Source organism: Balaenoptera ricei, chromosome 7, assembly GCF_028023285.1.
Source record: "Balaenoptera ricei isolate mBalRic1 chromosome 7, mBalRic1.hap2, whole genome shotgun sequence".
NCBI lineage: Eukaryota > Metazoa > Chordata > Mammalia > Artiodactyla > Balaenopteridae > Balaenoptera > Balaenoptera ricei.
Window position 1 is genome coordinate 47017254 of NC_082645.1, and position 23526 is coordinate 47040779.

Genomic DNA, 23526 nt, shown 5'->3' on the forward strand with positions numbered 1-23526 from the left:
GATGTGATTTAATTAACATTTTAGAGATTTCAAAGAGGGATTGAAAATAACAGAAATTGTCAGACAATAGCAGGGAAAATTCCAGGGCACAAGATAACATACCAAAAGGAAAGAAGCCAAACTTGATAGGTTGGATAGAGTTCAAAGCTAAGTAAAAGTCAAGGAAGGAGAGAAACTCTAAAAAAAAAAAAAAAGAAAACAAAAAAAAAAAGCCATTTCAAAACCATTCTAGGAGCAAGGCTTAATTTGAAGAGGATGACAAGATATGAGAACACTTACCATAGACTGGGTTTAGAGATGGTTAGTCAAGCCTTGACCTAGAGGTCTTCTCCAGTAATGCAAATTTTTAATCTCTTTTTAGGTCATATTTTTTCAGTTCTCCCTAGAAAGTGGATTGTACAAATCCAGCCTTTCTCTGCTTAGGAAATCTCCTGATGACAAGGACACTTAGTAAGGCCATTCCCCTTGATGATATAAAGGAGATCCCAGAAAAGTGAGAAAGAGAGGAAACCAGTCTGAGAATTTGTTCTGCCTTTATAAAATTCAACTGACAAATAAGTATATGCAACCTGTTTGTGTACGACATAATTGCCACCTTTGTAGTTCAAAATGCAATAGTCGCTACTTCAGATTGTTCAACCTGATATTTTATCTTAGATAACTCATTAGGAAGAATAACCTGGGTTTATACACTGTTCAAATAATATGCTTGTAAAATAAATTTACATTTTTAAGACTCTATTTCCTGAGCAGGATAAAATAAGAAATTCTCACCGTAGTAATTTTTTTCCTGTCCTAACAACACAGAATCTCAGCAAGAGCATTACTAAACTTTAACCACCAGAGGGAACTAAAAAACTATCTTTTGCTCCTCTTTGAGGCCAGCTTGTATAATAGTTCCCACGATATTTTTGAAGAGCTCTCCTAATGAAACAGCCTTCTGCTGATGCCTGAGCTTTAATACAACAAAATGCGGAAAATATTTTTTAAATGATTTTAACAAATTCTTTCTATTTTCCTCCCTATTTGCTGCCTTCCTTAGACAAATTTTAATAAAATGACATTTGCTCCCTTCTGAAGCAACCAGTAGGGAGTATTATTACTATTAAAAAAAACAAAAAACAAAAAACCTTTCTCCAGGCAATTCAGAGTAAGATTAACTAGATCATTATTTTGGATAGATAATCGTGTAAAGTTCCAAGAAAATAAAATCCACAGCTTTTTTTTACTTGCTCCATATTTTCCCTTCTTTCAACCTACACACTTAGGAAAGTTTGACTTTTTAAAAATAAGAACAAATCTTTTCTCACTGAGCCAAAAATATTTGAAAATAATAAAGTAAAAGAACCTCACCAATAATTCGTATTCATATTGGATAAAACTCAGCAAACAGCTTCTGGCCTAGTGTTTACCAATTCTGAGATAAACCATAGGGAACTCCCACCTCCTAAATTGGAAACGAAATAATTCAAAATGGGTAATTTAAAATTTGTGTACTTCTTAATTAAAAAAAAAGATTGACATGGTTTACAATAAAAGCATGGATATAATTTTTAAAAAATGAAAAGTAAAAAACCAGTTTTCAAAACTATTCATAATGAGATAAAGAATAACAATTCCTTAGCACTTCATAGACCATTCCTATATGAAGGAAAGCGGTTTCTCCTGTAATTTCCAAAAGAAGGGAAGGGAAACAGATCTTCATATGAAGTGGGAGAGGGGAGGCAAGGGATAGAAAAGTTTTCTCTCTTTCTAAGCCTTTCAGTGCTTGGAAGAAGGGATTGTGAGAAATAAATACAAAGAAATCAATAAAACCAGGGGTTCCCAAACACTGTTCTGAGCGAAGTTATTAGTTGTGCAGTCAGAAATAGGATTCCGTGGTCAAATGTATTTGGCAAACTCTCATACCACATTGCCTTTCAGAGCCGTGAGCTAAACATTAACCTGCACTCAGTACCGAAGGTTCTGAGAAGTTCTGGAGTAAGGCAACCTGTTCAACTGTACTGAAGCCAGAGTTTTCCAAATTCATTTGAAGATAAGATATTTTCTGCATAATCTACAAGTACAGGAGTTTATATTTATTTCTGTTAAGATCCAGAGAGCAATTGGGACAGCTTTTCCTTTCTTTCCACTCCAGGATTATTCTACCTCCGTGCACTTCTATTTATTAACCCTTTCTCTGAAGTTCATGGTGGTGGATTCCTTCTGTAAGTTCTGACTGCTCCCGCTTACTAATGATGGGTTGTCTCCTCCCAAATTTGTCATTGTCTATTCACAATTTAAATTGTGAATAGAGCTTCCTTTGAGGATTTCTGATGGAGATTCTTCTAGAAATGTTTTGCTTACCAGTCACCCCAGAAGTAACAAAACTGCTAGATTTTGATGTTTATTTTTGTGCTTTGAGGGTTCTATCCGTCTTCCTAGCCAATTCTAGTGGTGTAAGTGTGCATCTCAAACCAAAATGAAGGTTGAGGTAAGGTTTCAGATTCCCATGGGAGAACCTAGCTTCCCCTTTGTCCCCCTGTGCTAATGGGTAAATTGTTTTTTCCCAGTACACCATTCCACTGAGAGTCTAACTTTTTAGCTTTCCCTTATGTGTGGAAGACCTCAATTCCAACTCTGGCTTATCCATGCTCACTATCGGTCCCCTGCTTGCCAGTATTTGCAATTTTCCCTCTTGTTTTTACATTTTTTTCTGCACTTTCTGGACCCTAAAGATGCCCCTTACCTTTCTTGCAAGAAAAGTTATGCATGTAAAAATGAGAACCAACCCACTGAGCACCTGGGTTGTGAAGTCTGGCAACTCTGTGAGCTACATAGCCTGCGTCCTGCAGCGCTCCAGGGTTAGAGCTCTTTGTTAGGTGCCCTGGAACAGAAAGGACACAGATAGTGTCCCTGGCAACAAAGACCTCCCCACTTCCCAGCACAGGGGGCTTCCCTGAGTGTAGACACTTAGCTCTACACAGCTCTTCTAGATATCTGAGAAGTCCAAATTGTGCTATTAACCCACCATCTCGTTAGACCTGCCCAGAATGTCAAAGGGAGCAAGGGAATCAATATTTTTCCACATTAAATGGTGACTTATAGAAAGCTGCCTCCATACTGGACCTTAGAAATCCATTAAAAACCTGGGGGCCTGCCAGGAAGTGCCTTTAAGCTTGGCTCTGTATTAATTTGCGTGACTTCCCTGTAATGAATTGTAGCTTGCCTGAGTCATTAGGAAGATTCTGACCGGGAGTCAGCTGGAATCTGCTGTTTTTGAAGGACTCAATTTATCTATGATTCAGTGCCTAAGCAGTCAAATAGCTTGGAGGGGTCAGCCAGTGAACAGAGCCCATAAGCACTGGTTTGATTAAATTGCAAGTATGTGCATTGACTTTTAATATATGCATCAGACAAACTTGAGACAAGAAAATAACTACTTTTCATGCCACCTTTTTCTCCTTTCCTATTCAGCATTCCAGGCAAGGGTTAATTAAGAGCCTCTGTTGGCTCTGTGGCTGAATCACAGGCCTAAATTGACAGATTGAAGCTGTACTTTAGCAAGATTACATTATGTCTCTGTTAGAGATAGCAACCAATAAAATTGTATAGTGCTAAGTAATGCTATTAACTTAACTATCTTTTAACCCTATTATAGTTTTATGTTCTGTGTTTTCTGAATGTCTTATTCTACTTTAAAATATTTTTTCTTAACGTATGTTTTATATTTTGCTTCCTAGCTTATTAATGAGGCCTTGGGTAAATGCATTTCCATCAAGAACACCACAGCCATTCTGGAAGACTGTGATGGGAGCAGCAAGGTACGCTTAGCTGGGGTTTTTTCTCTCATGGTAGGTACAGTTGATAGTAGGTGCAGGTGTAGTTGATAGGTGCAGGGTATGACATATTCATCATTCACTTGAGAAATTCATTTTCGCTTACAGAAACAATAATTAGTTTCTACATTTCTGTGTAATGATGGGGTTGTTGACAACAGGGTCCACTTCTAAATGTAAAAGACAGTGACTGAGGGAATAAAGGTGGATACTGTAGTCAACCCACCGGGGACCCAGTTCTGGTTCCATCACTTGTAAAAAATGGGTCAACTGCAAATTTCTTAACCCTTAGGTAAATGGCAGTGATAATAGTGCCTACTCCAAAGCTGGTGTGAGGATGGAATTAGATAACACATATGAAGCCTGTAAAACAATATCTAACATTTGCTGCTCCACAAATTTTCACTGCTATAGTAATAAAGACAACAATGAGAAAAGTAGCTCATTACATATAAAGACAAAAATGATAAAGAAAATAAAGATGGTACATATTTTTAAATAATTAATCTAAGGGAGCAATTTTATTCTCTGATTCCACCCCCCCCCCCACACACACACCCGTTATCCTACATCTTAAGGGAGTAATACAAATTGCACAATTCATGATCCATGGTGGAAAACTCTAATCAAAATTTCAACAAACTCAGGGCACAATATTTAGGGGAGGGAGTAGGGCCAGGGAGAACAGAGCAAGGACTCTGCAGGGCTGGAGATGAGCTCTGAGTGATGGCACCTCCCTCTTCAACATATGTTTCCTACCAACTCATTCTGCGGGGACAGTTATCAGTTTGGGTACCAAATAGGACTCATAGGAACATACATTCAGGAGTTGAACTCACCCCCTAAAATTGCAGGTAATTCTTTGATAGAGAAATTTTTTGTGATGAGAATCTAGGCTCGCCAAGACTTACTCCTTTGCTTTGACTTAGAGGTATTGCTTGTATTTTCAAGCACATCCCATCTCTACCTCTTAATTCAAAGCTGCTATAATTCAGCTATGGATTGTAAACTTGAAGCTAATGGAATTCGTTCTTAATTAGGAAAGAGGAGACAGAGGAAAGAGAAAAGTGTCAAAAATCAATTGAAAGAAGTAATTTTCACGTATTAACAATTCAAAGAGGAAATAAAGTAGTAAATTGTAAAACAAAACCATAAGCAGTCCAAATTATGTGAAAGTAAAATATTAACTAATGCAGTCCTTCAAGACTCATCATTGTAGTGACTTTCTGTGTCTGATTAACCAGTATTTTATCTGAAAACCCAAGTTCTCAATAACCACTAAGCCTCTCGAAGGGATGCTAGGAGACAAAAAGTATGAATCATGGAGCCCTTGCTTTTCACAAACGCCCATCTTCTTTTCTGTCTTGTTACTCATTTTTAGCTTCTGCTTCTTTTGGTTGGTTTGAGTAATAAAAGTAAAGGAACATGGAGGAAGTTAACTTATTTTTAGCAGAATTAATGAGGCTTAATATTAAGCCAGTGACTGTAGCATTCATCCAAGAAAGCTCAAAAGGAATAAAACCCTAGGATTGAACCATCAAGCCCTATCCATCACCTTACTTAAAACGTCTCCTTAGTTATTAACTTTTCTACCAGTTGAAATGTCCCTTTTCAAGGTAAGAGTTAGCTTCTCCTAGTAGCCACATAAATCCTTGTATTATGACATGTTCGTGCTTCTCAAATTTAATGTGCGCTCAGATCACCTGGGGAGCTTGTTACAATGCAGATTCTGATTTAATAGGTCCATAGTAGGGTCTGAGATTCAGCGTTTCTAAGTAGCTCCCAGGAGATGCTAATTTTGGTCCAAGTACTACCCTTTGAATGGAGAGTTCTAACACAATAACATACTTGATAATCTAAGTTAAATCTCAGTTACATTACAAATGATTCATTAGATAAAAGTATTTAGATAGATTTTACCAGCAGTCTATTTTCTTAAAATATGTTTACATTGGTGCAAAACAACAAATTTCCCACACACCTAGACATTTAGAGGATATTGAGCAGGCAGATAGTACTAGGTTGTAAGAAAACTGGAGAGAAATATTTATAAAAATTAAAAACATGGTTCCATTACCTAAAACAGTATTTATTTTAGACATACAGTGGCGACTCCCCCAAATTGGACATCTCCAAGAGCCGTTCCTGTGAACTGGGGGCTGCTGACACAGTAGCAAACTGGTGATTCCTTATGCTACCAGCAAAGAAAGATTTTTAACCTTTCCTATAATAGAACAAAACCTCTAGGAGTCCAATTGTCAAGTCTTAAAAAAAAAAGAAACATAATAATTCCCATCAAAGTAATTTAGGGCTGTGACTTGGATCTCCCTGTAGCCCCAATGGCCAGGGGCCTAAATCACGTGCTGGTTTGAATGTTCCAATACTTCAAGCACCAGAGTAGTCTGGCATTCAGAACACCTAAAATGACATCCATTCGCAGGTACGTACTAATTGTACTAAATACTTTTTTATTATTGCAACTAACACTTATTGAGGCCTTACTGTGTGCTCAACACTTGAGAGTAATTACCCCAAGGTTTTGAGATAGACACTATAGCCATCCAACATAAAAATGATAAAAATGAGATTAGACAGGATAAATAATATGGCCCACATGGTCAGAATTGAAAGTGGCAACACCAGGATTTGAACACAAAACATCAGACTAGAGTGCCTATATTCTTAAGCATCGCTAACAAAAACGTTTGACAAAGCTGCTACTTGTGTGTGCCGTTGGAAGTCACCTTCTTATTCATTTCACTTACAGCTTCAACAATTTAATTACACCTGGTTAAGACTTATTAAACAAGGAGAATGGTGCTTAGCTCCCTTCCCTGATAACGGAGCCCTGAGGCTGCACCCTTGTGATAACAGAAACAAAGGGCTAAAATGGCTGCATAAATCAACATCCGTCTTTCATCCAGAGCTGGTAAGAAAATATTTGCACCTCTTGCTTACCACAAATCCAACTTTCAATTAAATGGGGCATAAAACCCTCATTGTCAGCTTCCTCAATCAGAAGCCTTAAATGTGTTTGGGACAATAGGGACAGTGTGAAAGTTCATACAGAGAGATAAACAGATATTTTCTATAAATTGTCGAGTCGTTTTTTATTCTTTTCACAAAATTTATTTCAAATCAGCTATTTTAAATAGAACAGTCACCGGGTTCTTTTGGTTATATTGCTATTGTCATCTTCGTTTCTGAAAGTCGTTTGCTTCAGTCAACTAACAATGCCAAAAGGAAGCCTTATAGGCTAGAATTGGTTCTCACTGGTTACCAGGAAAGTTTACAGGGACAGTATATGGGAAAAGCGAGAAGCAGTGTGCTTCCCACAAGCCCTGCACTTAGCGTGAACCTGATTCTGCCTCCTGCCTCCTTTCCACGTAGAGAGACTTTCTCATGCCCTCTGGTTCCCAGAGGCCTAGGCTCTGAGCGGGTGCTGGAACCAGCTCCCAACCAGCCTGGGGGAGCTGCCTGTGTGCAGCTCTTGCCAACTTCACGTTCAGCAATGTCACACTGGTAACTTGAAACCAGCCATGATGCAAGTATTTATACCCATGCTACTGTTGACGAAAAATTAACCAGTCGATCTAAGAAGCAATTGGAAAATTTTATTTGTGCCAAATTTGAGGATTATAACCCGGAAAGAGCATCTCAGAAAGCTCTGAGAACTGTTCTGCCTGTTAGAATTCAAGACACAGTTTATATAAGTTTTTTGAGACACAGGGCTGCACATTAAATAACGAATTATTGACAGTTTACACAATCCAGATTTAAGTGCCATCGTGGTGGGTCATGTGACCCTTCACAAGATCAGGAAGGACTGTTCTCTTTTAAGGAGTTGTTGATGCTAGAAGAATGTTGTTGTTTATGGTTGAGCAGGTATTCCTGCTGGTGGGGGAGGTTTGGTCAATGCATAATGCGGAGACACAATGCATAGATGGGGGAGAGGGGAGGCCAAAGGGCAGAGAAGAATTTTTATGTTTAAATTTTTCTTGTCTTGCCATAAATATGAATTTTATTTCACACTACAAATCGGGGATGTTTTACCAGAGGTCCAGTTGTGAATATTTACCAGAACATCTGTGCTCTATCCTATTCACTCTCAAAGTCTTCTGTTTTCCCCAATTATATTTTAATAGGACACAAAGTCACAAGCTTTGGTGTAGGATCTTGGAGTGGCAGGAGTAATTTCAAGCCTGCCTTCTCAAATTTTCTGCTATCTCACTAGCTGGTAGCCACCAAATCCACTGAATGCATTGAGTATGCGAGACCATCATTTTGCTCAGGGGTGAACCCCAAAGTAAGCACACTTTTTTCTTTGGAGCGCCTCCATTCTTTTTGATGTCACAGCCAGTGACTGTTCTCTTCATGACATTTTTCTTCCTGCTCAGGATCAAAATTAGGACCTAAGCAACACCTCCTCCAATCTTTCTTTCTATAGATCATCCCTGTTATAATTCAGTTCCTTCTGGACAATATTTTTTTCTTTTTAGTGATGATGGTTATTATTGAGTTATTCAGAAAAATTAGGAATTACCAGTGTGTGAGCTGCTGATTTCACGTTGCATAGTGTTAAGAAAATCTGTAAACACATGTTGATTAAATTACATCTTACCTTCTGCTTTCTTAACCCTGTGCCAAAGAGGAGCGATAGAGAGAGAGAGAGAGAGAGAGAGAGAGAGAGAGAGAGAGATAGGTAGATGGATAGATAGATAGAGATAGATAGATAGGGAGGGAGGGAGAGAGGGGGAGAGAGAGAGGGGGAAAGATTGAGATTGAGAATGAGAAAAAGAATACATTTCTCATCTTCAGAAGTGAATCTGTTATCAGAAAATATATTAGGCTAGTGAGAAAATATTTAGGAGCTGACAGTCCTTAAATTACATAAGGCTTACTTATAAACTGGATTGGGCCCACTGAGAACTTAGGCCTTTATTCGCTGATTTTTGTATAGGCCCAACACTGGTCTCCTTAACGGTAAGCCAATTTGTAAATAAGGTAATTTAATTAAGCTGGCAAAAATTAGAAAGCTGTTCCCCTACCTTGTTTGTGCCTATGCCTTTGTAACATGTTACATAGCTGCTTTCTGCCTTGGGTTCCTCTTTTCACGATGCTAGATGTCATGGAGATGAATATCTTGACAATTATCTTTCTTCTTTTTTCAGTGTTTTGGTAGTTTTCATACTAAACCTCCTAGGTCCCCCAAGATGTATAAGTCTTAAAAAACAAAAGAAATGGAGAATAAGACTGTGAATAACAGGAACATGTCTCTTCTTTTAGAAAGCATTAGGCATTGAGAGCTTCATGGAAGGCGGAAGGGTGATAGTGAGTTTGACCCCGGATACCAGTGAGCTATTAAAATTATACATTTCTGAATCTGCATTTAATAGGTGCCCTCTAGGTCAGCCCTCCTCCAATGCTGTGAACTGTGGCCACCTAAAAGGAAAAGTCTCACAGGTGGCATCTAGGATTTGGATATAGAATGCCCCTCCAATACTGGTTTCCACATTGTGTCTTTTGTTGGGGACAAGTTATTTAGTTACCTCTTTACAACCCACGAGCAGAACATTGTAGATAATCCAGAGTGATATTCTCAATGTTATCTCTTTTACAAAACCTTGAGCATACTCAAACATCATATTCCCAAAATCCTACAAGGGTGACATTGTTTTTGTAAGAGCATCTCTAAAATAAATTATTATGAAGTCACCCCCGTTTGATAAAGTTTTAAAGCATTTCAAAACAACATATATATATATATATATATATATATATATATATATAAAATATATAAAATTATATATATATATATATATATATATATATATATATATAATTAGAATGATCTTTGTCACAGTCATGGGTAATTGAGAGGATTGGTAAATGAAAAAATTATAAACCCATGAGCAAGTTCTAAGTAGGTTATTGACCATTTCTAGGACATTCAATAAATATTAAGCAATAATAGAACCTCTGAAATACCTATGACTTTCTCTAATCACGTCTGGACTTTCTGGACATCAGGCATTATGTACTCTCAGAGATCATGATAGGAAGCTCATAAATAAAATACATCATTTCTAGCACTTTTTATTCCAAATTTGCATTCTAAGTCACAGACTTAAGAAATTAACTAACACACTTTTTATAATGGTGTGTATTTTTTCTTACTACCAGCAGTGAGGCAGCCAGCGATCAAATATAGTAAATGCCATCTGGAATTATTTCCTTTAAATAATATAGTTATCAGCCATATCATCAGAAAATTCATCTTTTGCCTCATGAAGAATTAAAAGTCTTGTAGCTTGGAGAATGTGAGAACTTAGTTTGAGATAAAGACAAACTTAATACTGCCTAAAACCTGTGTTTATGTTATTAATTTTGTTCAGGAGAATTCCTGAAAGATCAAAAATGTAATTACCTAATTTTTTATTGGTTTTCATTTTCTTACATCACAATTGTCAAATTCAGTCTGTGGCTCATTCTCAGATCCTGTTTCCCTCCAGGTGAATCACATTGTTTTTGGAAACTATCACCAGTTGTTATGCTTAGAAGGAAATTTTTCTCAGAAGACCCTGAAAGTTGCTGCTTGTGACCCAGTGAAGCCATATCAAAAGTGGAAATTTGAAAAATATTATGAAGACTGAGGAGGAACTGATGTCTTTATCTAGTAAATCTATTAGACACTGTGACTATGACAATGAACTTGGTGACTGTTTCTCCATGCTAGTTCAAAATTTTCAAAATTAATAACATTTGAATGGAAGATTTTTTAAAAATCACAATATTTGAGATACCAAAAGTTAACTCAGGGAAACAGTCCAACATTAGACTGGAGTCCTTCTTCAGCACTAGATGGGCTTTTGAATTGCCTGCTTTCCACCCTGTGCTGGAACAAAGCCTTCAAGTTTCCACATGCCATCTAACAGGTAACTGGAAAAAGAAGACGGAAGTACTTGGAGAAGCACAATGATACTCATGAAGGCTGAGTTTGATCATAACCAGCTCTTTTGGTCCACAAGTAGGTATAATCAGTGAGAACCTGATCCTTTATTTGCTATTTTTTCATCAAAGAAAATAAAAGAAAGGAAGAAAATTACTTGAGTTCCTAGGCTAAAAGACCTCAGAAACACACAGCTTTCACCTTGGTGAAATCCCTCCCAACTACATGCATGTTTACCTAACAGTTTGAAATAGTATTGATATAATACTCCTTGATGGCAGGGTTTTGATCTAGATGACTGCATAATGTTTTTCCCAATCTGAGTCAGTGGAAAAACTTTAAGTGAGGAAGTCAAATGCTTATTCAATTCTAGACATGGATGTTGTTTCCATTCATTCTGTGCTTTTAAATTGCACTTCAGAAAATGGCCATACTAGTAACTTCTAGACTCATGTGGATATTAAAAAAGAAAGAAAAAAATGCAAAGAAATAGAGGCTGGGTCACAGCACACTGCAGTAATCAAAAATACATTTAATCATTGAATCTACTCTAATGTAGGACCAAATAAGAGGAGTTGAAATGAATAAAGCAGAAATAGAGCACGGAAAAATATTAAAGTTCTTTTATGTGAAAATACTACTTTAGATTCAGCAGCATTCACAGGGATGAAGAATGCTAAAAATGGGCTCTAAAAGATTTCAAGGTAGAAATAAAGTAGGGGAAACATAAAGAAAGGGGAAGAGAATGAGTTAAATACAGTTAGGAAGAGAGTTAAGAAAAAATTGTCCAAGACTTGTCCAAAAACGGAAGGGGATCTGGCACCTCTATGGGGGGGAGAAAAGAACAAAGTCCTAGATGTGGACCTAAAGATAACACTGATAAATTTGGGGAAAATTCCAATATTTCTTTGATCCAAATTGAGCACATAATCTTAGGTATGACAATACTTAGGCATACTGGAAGATATCTTAGAAATCCTAATATCCTTTGCATTCATTTTGGTAAGGAAACTGGCCTGTCCAAAAATCCCAGGCCAGTTAGTGAGAGAATCAGGATTAGAATTTGGATCTCCAGAGACAGGGCCACTAGCCTAACCAAATCTCCTCCACAACATTCTTAAGAAAGATATACATAAGTTTTTTTGTTAGGGTTGGGTCTCTGGAGGTCAATCATGCTATATTCTTGTTAATATTAAAATAAAAAAACAAACAAACAAACCTGTGCTGTTGAGCTGATGGTAAAACTGGGCATCTTTAGCTCTGATTTCCTGTTTAAAGTTTAACTCCCAATTAATTATGCAAAAGCAAAGCAATAACTAAGAGTTGGAAGGGGAAATAGTTTTACGTATTTGCAACATATTTAAGATGTTTTATGTAAATAATTGACATTGCAGATGAGATAAGAAAATGACTAGAAAATGAGACAATTATTTTCAAAACAGAGCCATGCGAGGGATAAAACACAAGTCAGTTGCCAAAGGACTAATTGAGTTGCCGACCAAACTAAATATGCTGGATGCCTCATGCAATGCTTTGTGTAAATGAAAAATGTTGAAAGGTTTTCTGCCAGTGTAAAGAATCTCTTTTTATTCAAAAAGAGTTTCCACCAACAATGTCAACTCTGTTCACAAAAAGATGAATTATGTTTTGGATACACTTACCTGTGGGTATACCAGCTGAAGAAATTTGAATGTTTTTGCTCAAAAGAACCTTCTGTGGTCTGTTCAATGTATGCTCTTCCTGGCTTTACCTTGACATACTTATTATGTGAAGCTATATTTGGATCCATATTATCAATATAACAAAGAACTGTTTTCATACATCACATATTTGTTCTTGGGTAGAATTTTTAAAACAGCTTTTACCATGTTTTTGCTCAACTACTCTTAGAAAGCAAGGAACTAAGCAGTAGTTAGAAATCTTATGGACCTAACTGTGAGAGTATTGACTAATTGTGAAATCTACTACCAACATTCTTTTAAACATTGCCCTCGAATTTTTGTTTTCAGAAGACCTTTATAAAAGTATAAATGCCTCTAGGTCTTCTGATACTTCTAAAGATAAACCCTTGGCTGGGACACATTAGGGTCTTAATTAGCCCCAAGTTCTTCAATAGGGGGCTCTGTTCTTGGGGACTTCAGAGTTTTCCCTGGATTAGCTTAAGTTATTGCCTTTTCTTAAAAAAAATGTCTCTGCATCTCGTTACCTTGAACACAAACATAGTGGATAATATTTTACAGGACTTATTTGATCAAAAACTAATTTACCAAACCATCTGAGTACTTCTGAGCCTTCCAGCTTGCACAGTTCTTTTCTTGTTTTCAACAGTTACCCAGAGATTCTACCCTACTCTCTTGAAGGATTACACAGCTGTTGTTGATACAACTGTGTTTTATCACCAGCCTCAAATTTGCTCAATTCTTCTTGCCAACATTTAATCAACTGTCATTCACAAGGGCAAAAACCACCATGTGCCATGATCACAATGTATCATTAGCTTTGAACTGTAATTTGGAAATACTTTCTTAGATATTAACACCTTGCCTCTAGAATTGCCTTAGGAACTGTAGAGGAGCAAAGATACTAGTTATAGTGTATAGGAATTCAATTTTTCCAGTCAACCTTCATTTCATGAATGGCTTAGAATGCTTTTCAAGGGTCTCTCATGCAAGAGAATGGAGTTGAGGTGCACCAGATAGTACCATCTTTATTTGTTGTAACATCTTTAACTTTCACATTCAAACACAGAAAAGAAATTCTGTCTCAAAAGAAAGCCCCAAGAGCTTGGATAAAAACAAGAAAATTACAAGGAGTAAAGAGAAAAGAAGTGGGACTAAGTACCTTTGAGTACCTACTACGTGCTAGGCACTGTTTGTGCCCCATCTCACTATTGTGTGCAACTCAGTGAGGGGAGTTTCATTCTCCTCATTATGCAGACGAGGATGGCTGAGAGGGATTGTCTAAAGTCATCCCACTAGTAAGAGTTAAAACCCAGATTCCATTCTATTGGGCTCAAAAAAAAAAAAAAAAAAAAAAAAAAGTGAGCCTCTTTCACTAAACCATGCTGCTGTGATTCTTTGATTCTTCTCCTCTTCCTCCTCTTCTTCCTCTTCCTCCTTCTTCTCCCCCTCCTTCTCCTCCTCTTTCTATTTCTTCTGTAAGTAGGACAGACAACTCAGGTGGGCTCAGTTAAAATCCCTTGGTATAGAGTCACACCTCTTTGGTCTCTCTTGCATGTTGTACAGACAGGAAATAGAGGCTGCGCCCCTCTCTGTTAAACAACTGAAGTGTAGGCTTAAGGATAGTTATCCTTATACACTTCGCAGTGGTCTATCTCCTTGACTTCATGCAGGACATATTCCTTTCCATTTCCTAGAACAAGTATAAGAGGGAGACGTGGACACAGAGAGATTGCTTCTCTGTGAATGATATTACCAACTCTTTGTTCCCCCAACCATTAATCAAAGCTGACAAATTGCTCAATTTGAACAGAAGTGGAAAGTGAAAAATTGGAGTCCTTTAATTTAAGACAAAAACCAAGTCGTGTAGCTTTCATTTCACTGTGTAGATTGTCACCATAATGCTTTTACAACAACCTTTGCATAAGTTTACTCAACAATTGCTACAAGCCAAGATGCCTTGAAATGAGAAAAGGAACACTAACCACAGTTAATGTACAAAAATATTTATTTTTGGCAAATAGCCATTCCATGGTCAGGTTTGAATAAGCCATGTAAAGTATTATCTACTCCTGATGAGGTTTAATGGATGGAATTTCAGGTGTTGGTGGTGTCCGTGCCTAAAAGAAAGGAAAAAAATACCATCGCACTAAGATTTAATGCCTCTGTTTTCAACCTAATGGGTCAACTAATAGTTATCACTACAGTTAGGGTCTCTTTTCAAGTTTATGTGAATCTTTGCTTTGCAAAAACACAAAAATCTCATTTTCCAGCAAATAGAGCAACTTCTAATATGCTGAGTTTCTAATGACAACAGTTGCCATCAAATAAGTAACAAATAATTTCTTTGAAAACTGGGATTTTCTATTTTGTTATTGACTGATAGGTTTTCCCAGTTCAAGGATATTGGTTATAAATATCTATACAAAGTCTTTATATTAGCTGTTGAAACGAAAACATATATATATATGGCTATGGGTATGTTTCTATATTTTATGCTTTGAACTGAGAGAAAGTAAAACCAAGAGTTTTAACTAACAAAGAAAAATTAAGAACTGTTTTGGGATATTTTTAATTCTCTCTTAAGTGCATAGCTTCATCTGCATCTGGCCTTCTGGACAAAAGTATCTCACACAGACTTTCACTCTGGGTATTTTTTTCCCAGACCTGAAAGGAGTAACCAAACCCTAAATTATCAAGATGCTTGTTATTCAGTTTAGGTTTATGCACATGCGTTAATTCTTCTCCTTCAAACAACTGCCCAAATGTTGCTAGTTTTATACATATTAGCTATAAGAGCTGGGCATAAAAACAAGAGAAGGCAAAGGTTAAATTTGTGAATTTGTTATTGATTACCTAAAAATATTTGTTAGTGGAAAAACTAGATTGAAACTATGGAGTAGAAAGGAATTTGGAATAAATTTGAACATTTTTAGTTACCCAGTTTTTCTGCCTCTGACCAACCAAATTTATTATAAAGAAGAAATCAAATATGTAATTTTAAGTTTCTAAGTAAAAATTCAATTACTTTCCAAATTCATAACCAAAACTCATCCAAGCTGGCAGTTAATTACAAAACGCTTTGATTTTGTAGTTTGCCACATATCTGGGTGATTTCCACTGCTCATTACTACCCGTGTCATTGTGTTTATGTCAATTGTATGTTCTACTCACCTGTGTTCTTCATGAGCTGTGTACATGTTTTGGTATTCATATTTATTATGTTACTGTCTGATACTTTAATATGGACAAATATTTGCTATAACTTTTGACATTACTTTTTATAGCCCTCTTGTTTTTATAGAGGAATGAAAGTTTAGGCTTTAAAAGAAGTAGTGCCTTTCTCATATGGCCAGACATATTTCTTCATGATACGCTGGTGTTTCATCTTTTTCCATAATTCTCTATTATTACTTATTTTAAATGTTTTTCCTATCATTTTGAAAAACTCAAATGTCTGTTCTCCATTTGAAAGTGTGCCAGAAGTACTCCACCATGTAAATATGTAGAAACAATTACTATAAAAGTGTCAGCATAGTTTACAGCAATGTATTACCTTAATGACTACAAAGATATTTTTTTCAAGTTGTTGGAATTAAGGTGTATCTAAAACAATAGTTCAGTTCCTGTAAAAATAATAGAAATGTCTCATGAACATTACATATCTATCCATCAGAAATTCTTTTTACAATTTCATACACAAGCATTTTAAGACCTTTTTGAAATAAATAACGCGAATGAATTAAAATGAGGTGTTGATTTCTGAAATGGTATTTATTGATGGTCTCAATAGCTGCTAATATGCAAGGGTTCTTTTAAATTTTAAAAGGCAGATAAAAAAATAAAATCTAGGCACCAAAAACAAGGACACAAACTTTTATTGAGAGCAGGTCAAACACAGTTCCTTATTTAAACTGTTAATAGGTAGATAGAGTCTGATATATTCTGTGTCTTCAAATGTAGCATTATATGAAGGGTTAAGTTTTATATTGACAGAGAAATAGAGCTGTTATTACTTCCTGTTCACCCAGCATCTAAGGAAAATAAAAAATCATGTAAGAAATATCAGCATTCTCACAATAAGTCAATTCTCCCTCCTACCAGGTACCAGAGTCCTTCTTCCATTCCTGAACCTTGAAGCACAAAAGCAGTAAACCTTCATGTGTAGTTACCAATTTGTGTTCTTAATGTGTCCCATATGCTTTTCAAATATGTTAAGTATCCCCCATGAGATTTGAACCAGACCCTTGTCTTTCTTAGTTTACAAGAATCAAACAGCCACCCATCACCATTATACTTACAGTCACTAAGCTCTGTGGCCTTAGTGTAAGATGGCAGAATAGGGCAATGGGCACTAATGCCAAATAATAGTTTCAGTGCTCTTCTGCAACTACATTGCCTCATTCATGAGCATTAAGCATTTACTCATTGAACATACCTTGAAATAGTCTTGTTGATAAAATCTTTCATAGTTGGTTAATCATCTGGTAAGAGCACAAAACTAAAAGGGCCAGGGTTACTATATTTTGGAGCCCAATTAGAGCTAGTTGCTTGGCCACATCAAATGACCACAGACCTCCCACCTCACTCAAGTTCCACAGGAATTGGCTGCCTCTGCTGGAATAATTCAAAATACAGGCTCTGTTGATGGTAGGTTAAGAATATGGTCCTGTTCCATGATGGATAACATAATACTGTGCTTTGAAGTTAAGTAGAAAATAGTAGGGGTCACCAGTAATCCAAAAAGAAAATAGCTTGCCCAAGTGAAAAGATTTAGAGGCTTTAAATGAACAGGTAATTGTCCTAGTGCATCAATCTTCTACCTAAATTTGTCAATAAAAGACTGATTTCCCTGTCTTTATTCTGAAAACTTGCATTGTCGAGAATGAAATGCATAGATTCTATAGATTAAGCGTGACAGACTTTTATATGGTCAGGTTGTGAAGTATCTGTTTGAAAGAATAAAAGGAAAAAATTCAAAATTGAGTCTCATAAACACTAAATAATAGTATATGATACCATGGAAACATATTATATGATAAAGAATTAAAGAAAGTGCCTTTAGAATGTGTGGGATTTGTTACACATAAATAAGCAATAATCTGAGAAGGGCTAACCCAGGGTTTTTCACAAAGTGAAAAATAAATAAACAAAGGGTTGAATAGTACAATGAAGACTGTATTACATTCAGACAATAAGGAATTGTCTTTTTATTTCTAGGGCCAAAAGAAATGTCTTTATCTATGGTGACAGAAAGCTCAGGGTAATATATATAGAAGCATGAAATGAAAAATTATGGAACTATCTAAGAATATAAATATAGACTCTCCCTTTTCATAAATATTCAATACATTATTTGACACATTGGTTTGAGTGAAGCTTCACAAGCACAATTTTAAGCATCTTGATTTGGGCTGAGGTCCAGTAAATTATATATTCCCAACAACCATCAGAGCTTTCTCACTAAAAATACATGCTCACACTCTACTTTGAAAATATTCTAAGATAATTATTTCCATTTTCATAGTAACTAGTACAGTTATGACTAGAGTTGTCTCAGGTTTCTAAGGAAAGAAAATTATTCTGAGATACTCTTAATAGGAGAAAGTGTAGTAATAGAGAGGGGTATTTTCTTAAAATTGTGCTAAAGCTGTCATTTTCATGTTTAATGACATTAACTGTGCTAGACAAGATTTTATTTTCAGTCTCAGAAATAATCTATCTGATATAACTCTTTAGTCAATTGCCCACCAATCTTCCAGCCCCTCCCTGCGGCAATCTCACAATGGATTTAATTCATCTTGAGAACATAAAGCCAACATTTAGTAAACAGAATTTTCCTGACTGACAATTGCTCAGCCCCTCTAGTGAGAAAATTCAGTGAATGGTAACACCTAGGAAGGCAGCCTATACAGAATTTCACTCTGTAGATGCCAAGAAAAACAACTTAAAATCTGAAGATAATAGGAAAGGCAAAGTATTTTGGAAAGTTTATTGCCAGAGTCTATAAAACCACGTTTTAAAGAAAGAGAGATTTGATACCAGACTTTCTATCACCCTCAGTGTACAGGAAGAAAGACACCAAAAGAAATACATTTCATTTCAAATAGTCCTCTTTCATTTGATGACTACATTTCCCAGCATTGCTACTTTTAAAGTCAAACTGTTTAGTGCTTAGCACACAGGCTAAATTAGTGAGGATTTAAAAAGCAAATATCCAAGAATGAATCTAAAGCTTTTTGATTTGAGGTTACCGGACTGAGTTTTGCCTAGGGTTATTTCCACATTATTCTATAGTGAAACAGAGATTAAGTTTCCACTTCTTTATAGGGGATGACTCAAGGCATACAAAGATGCATCTCAGGAAAATAGAATTAGCTTTTGCTTTAGTGGGCATGAGAACTTCTCAGTTCCAGTTAGTTTATAAATGCATCATAGACTCGAATTCATCAATTCTTTGCTTGGTGTTCCCCTTTCTGATTTTCCGATAGGATATCGTATTGTATCTTGAATAAGCATTTCTGGAAATATCACCCTTCTTCCCGAAGGTTGACTGCTCATCAGGTGTGACAGGTTGGGAACTGGGGCTGCTCAGTGGGGAGTCCTCACTTACATCGCCTTCCTCTTTTAACTGAGAACCCTCTTCATTTTTTTTCTTAAATTCTATCACTCGAACTTCATCTTCATCATCTTTGCAATCATCATCATCATCATTATTAATTTCTTCATCCCAAACCTCTTGCTTAGAATGTAACACATCAACTTGGCTAGGTTTCCGAAATCCTAACCATTCACTTTCCATTGCCTGATGTTGAGTTTTGTTCTTCAGATCCTCATCTTCTCTCTCTCCTAAAGGTTGTTGAGCAATCCTTTCCTTTTGTCTACTTAGTTCTTGGTTACTGCTGCTCGAAGGAATCTTCTCCCACTGATGTCCTATAGCAAAATCAATTGGTAATTGATATGTGTAGAGATTTCAAAATACCACAGATTCTCCAGACTATATTTCTGGACAATCGTTTTCCACCAAACATTTTATGGGATATTGTTTTGTGGGTTATTAATATGTTTTACACAATAAAACAGGCTACACCATCAAATTAGCTTGGAAAACACTGCATTAAACACAATTAAGTAAGCCTCTTCAGAATTTATCCAAGCCTTTAAAATACTAATGAATATTAGCATCCAGCAACCCAACCTCATTTGACTATGGAACAATTTTGTTGTGGACTACTGTATCTAGTGATACTGGTATTCCCTGAGACACACTTTTAAAAATCCTGTCTAGCCTGTCATGAGTGGATATGTGAATATATTAAAAAATATTTGGACCTAGCTCCTACACACACACACACACACACACACACACACACACACACACACACACTCCTCAAGGAAAATTAGAAAAAAGGCTTTCTTCCAACAGTAAAAATAATGAAATAATGACTGCCAGTGACTGGTCACACTCAGAGTAGCAAATTCAGTGTTTACCACCATGCTTCTCAGAGTTCTCATGTCCTAAAGTACCGGGTACGGAGGAGGAGCAGGGAACCACAGATGGCCAAGAGTCACGTGCTGGGCTAATGGAGGCGTCAAGTCCACCAAAGGACACATTATATAGCCTAAGATCTGCCACTGATTTCTAGTGAGTCAAGATTTAAAAATCATGTGGAGGTCATATCTACATAGTGTTAGGTTAGCCTATTATTTTAGACATGTCCTTAACCGACAACTAATTAACTTAAGTTGTTTGGTACCATGCAGTGACTTTTAAGAGGCTCATTTAATTCATTGCAAATTTCACTTTTCAAACACATCCTATCAGCATATCCTCAATAATATTTATTGAGCATGAGAAAATGAATTAATAATAAGAGAGTAGAGGTTGTTCTCAGAGCTTTCAGCCCTGAAGGACTTCTGTGGGAAGCTTCAGGCTGCGGTGCACATGACTCAGGGCTGTGTTCACTATTCCCTTTCAACACCATAACAGTCTTTATATAAAGCGAGAGGCACTGTTCCTCTTTGCCCTTCTCCTCCACAATTTCCTATTTTCACTGAAAGATGCTGACAAGTCCATTTCCATCAGAGGTTTTTCATTCTCTTTTTGTTTTGTTTTCCCAACTATAGGAATCAGATTGTAAACTTACACAAAGAGATAGAATTGGAGGTGGTTCATCACTCCTCATTAGCTGTGCACAGCTCCTATCAGGCCACTGGCATCCAGTCAGTGTTCTTTACATCATAAATAAATATGTATTAGAATGTTTGCTATAATTTTAAGCTTTGTTTTGTTTTCTTCTTTTCCATAAGAACCAAAGAAACTGATCTTTTTGCTCGTATTCGTGACTTGGGCATGGAGTTGTCATGCATGAAATTACTTCTTGACTTTAAATTATAATTCTTTCTAAGTATTTTTAACATCTTCCTATTTTTCAACTCAGGAGTATTCTCTTTGGGGACTTTATAGCTGTTTGCCATTGTGAAAATAAAAGACACCCAAATGTGTCCTTCTAACCCTACAGGAAGAACATGTTCCACCGAACACAAAGGGATTCATGCAGGGAAAAATTCACCCTGAGATCATCCACTTTAAAAATCCAGACTGCTTTTATTCTTTATTTAAAGGAAATGAAAGATCATAGAAAACTATTGTCTCCAGTGACTTTCTGATGAGAAATTTGAAAGGGGCTCTAGTTGAAAGGTTGAGATCCCTGCCTCTCAGAATTTGCTTGCTCATTGGCAGTAGAAGGGTTAGGGTGAGAGGTTATTTAGTCCATTTCATGGGGTCTAGGTCTTATAAATTATCTGTGATAATGTAAGAGCTTGACAATGACTGTTGCTTACTACATTCTTCTTTGAGTGACTACACAGTGGACCACCATATGTAGTCAGCAGACAGTCTGAGAGGGGTCCAGGCAAAGGGGACAAACCCAGGAAACTGCCAACAACCTTGTCCTCCTAGGCATCTACTATTTTGTGTGATGTTCTAATATTTCAACCAATAATCTCTTCAATGTTTTACTTGTTAAGGTCCTAACTAAGCTAAATCACTTAGGTCTACCAAGCTGACTTCAATTTTGAGATAAGATGTTTATGGCTGCAAGAGAGGATATGAATGATTAATTGATAGATTTTTATCTTCCACTTTATTTTGAAATTGTTTGAATGTAGGTGTCTCCTTAGAAGTCTACAAGATTTTGTGTCTCAGACTCTTGAGTTTATTTGAAAAGTAATATAGTCATTTAAAAATCAATATTCTTTTTCTTCTCCCATTTTTCTGAAAGAACACAATTAAAATGAACTTCATCACCTGGAAGATTTCTTTGACAAGAATTAGGTAACCATTTTGTGCTTACAACAGAGGCCTAGAATTTTCCTATAGATCAAATAAATTTATAAGTTTATTTTAAACAGTATGCCAACGGTAAACTTTTAAGATAAACCCATTTTTGAAACGTTTACATCTTGCAAGGCGCCTGACACAGATTTGAAGACACTTAATCGAAAGGAAAGGTTTATTTAGTAGACTAACTTATTAAGACGCAGATATCATATCGTCAGGTCGAAGCGTGCTAATCAGTTATACCAATCCATGCAGTCTCAGTCTTGAAGAGTGTGTAATGCTTTCTAAGGTGGAACCCACAGATAAATCCAGAATCCCTTATCTGCCTATAGCAGCTTTGAGTTTTTGAAAGCATTATCTGGATTGCTTTTTCAATACCACACTCACGTAACATCCCATGCAAAAACTGTCTTCCACATTCCATCAAACAATTTCTGTGTACAAAATGGAAGTTCCTCTTACCTTCTCTGAATGTCATTTCATCAACACTTGTTTCTTGGAGAGAAAGATCTGTGATAGCCTTATGAACAATATAGAGATTCTCTTCTGGTTTTTCTGAGAGGAAAAAACCCCACAAGATTAATATTTTAACAATTAAGTAGTCTAAGATAAATAAATTACCAATTAAGACTCTAACAAGGTAGATGTCTGTGATTTTTGTGGTCACTAAAAATAACTATTTCACTCTTCAAACTCATTTCTTCACTGATTCCTTTTATTTATAAGCATAACGATAACCTCTCCTTTAATGTCTATATAAGTTGTACCATGAATTCAGACACTTTCAGGTAGATTTAGAAAGAGAAGTTGAATTTATGAATTCATTCTGACTGAATAATAATGGTGCTGTCCATATAACAATAAATAACAGTAGTTAACATTTAACCAACAGTAATTTTCACAACAACTGTACAAATATCAGAACTATTATTCTGCCTTCTTCTAATGAGAAAACCAAGGCTTCGGGAAGCCAAGAAAGTTGTCTAGGGTCACAGAGCTCTCAAATAAATGAGCCTGGATTTGACCCAGGGCAGAGGTTTAGTCCTTATGCTCTGCAGCCCCCGTAGGATAAGGGACTGCATTTGGGCAGGGGCAAGGGTGGGAGGATGTGCAGCTTATTCCTGTCATAACAGTTCATCCAAAGATTCCTGAGTGAGTTTACAAATCAAATCAAGCAAATTATAGAAAAGGAAAATGCTTTACCTTTTAGAATCTTCTCATCCATGGACGAGTTCAGCAGTATGTTCTCTTGTAATTTTGCACTTTTCTCCTGATTTCCTTCCGTGGGTTCCTCTTCAAGACTAGATTCTACCCTGCAGTATGGTGGGGTGCCACCCATATCACTGGCTTCTTCCGTGATTTTAGTGATTTTTTGTTGACCGTTTTCAGGGGGTGTATCCCCATTACACTCAACCTGACTGAATGTCACTGGAACGTCTGTCATGATGTACAGTTGAGTCCGACTTGGAGAGAGCTTTGGGGAAGATCCTTGATAAGTTCTCTTGCCTTCAAATCCAGCTCTTACTCTAAGGACACAAATGATTTCCTTTAGTGCATAATAACAAGCTTCTTTTCCTGAAGGTGTGCAGACAGAGCATAGCACAAAAGTAATAGAATTTGTCAGATTTGCCACCAACCCATGAGCAAAAATCTGGCCAATCACCACCTTCTTTGTTGCTCTGCAGTCCCACTTGCAGAATTAATGGCAGCCTTTTGATTTACATAAACAAACAATCC

General features: G+C 36.5%; 2 protein-coding genes across 3 annotated transcripts in view; one reads left to right on the plus strand and one right to left on the minus strand.

Annotated features, from left to right (window-relative positions):
- Nucleotides 1–10549, plus strand: part of GALNT5 (polypeptide N-acetylgalactosaminyltransferase 5) — a 36662-nt gene extending 26113 nt beyond the window's left edge. Inside the window, exons 8-10 of the mRNA XM_059927145.1 lie at nt 3723–3803; nt 6586–6747; nt 10331–10549. Coding sequence (XP_059783128.1) covers nt 3723–3803; nt 6586–6747; nt 10331–10471 — 384 coding nt within the window. The 3' untranslated portion in view covers nt 10472–10549. The remainder of the gene's footprint in view (nt 1–3722; nt 3804–6585; nt 6748–10330) is intronic.
- An 8147-nt stretch (nt 10550–18696) lies between these two features.
- ERMN (ermin) lies at nt 18697–23257 on the minus strand. 2 transcript variants are annotated; one of them, XM_059927147.1, is made up of 3 exons: nt 22993–23257; nt 22252–22344; nt 18697–19379 (listed from the first exon to the last, which is right to left on the minus strand). In XM_059927147.1, the coding sequence occupies exons 1-3, from the start codon at nt 23231–23233 to the stop codon at nt 18868–18870; spliced, it is 846 nt and encodes a 281-aa protein (XP_059783130.1). In that variant the 5' UTR covers nt 23234–23257; the 3' UTR covers nt 18697–18867. The 2 variants fall into 2 exon arrangements, with proteins under 2 accessions (XP_059783130.1, XP_059783129.1); XM_059927146.1 differs by having other exon boundaries at nt 22252–22284; nt 22993–23233.
- Between the last annotated feature and the right edge of the window lie 269 nt (nt 23258–23526).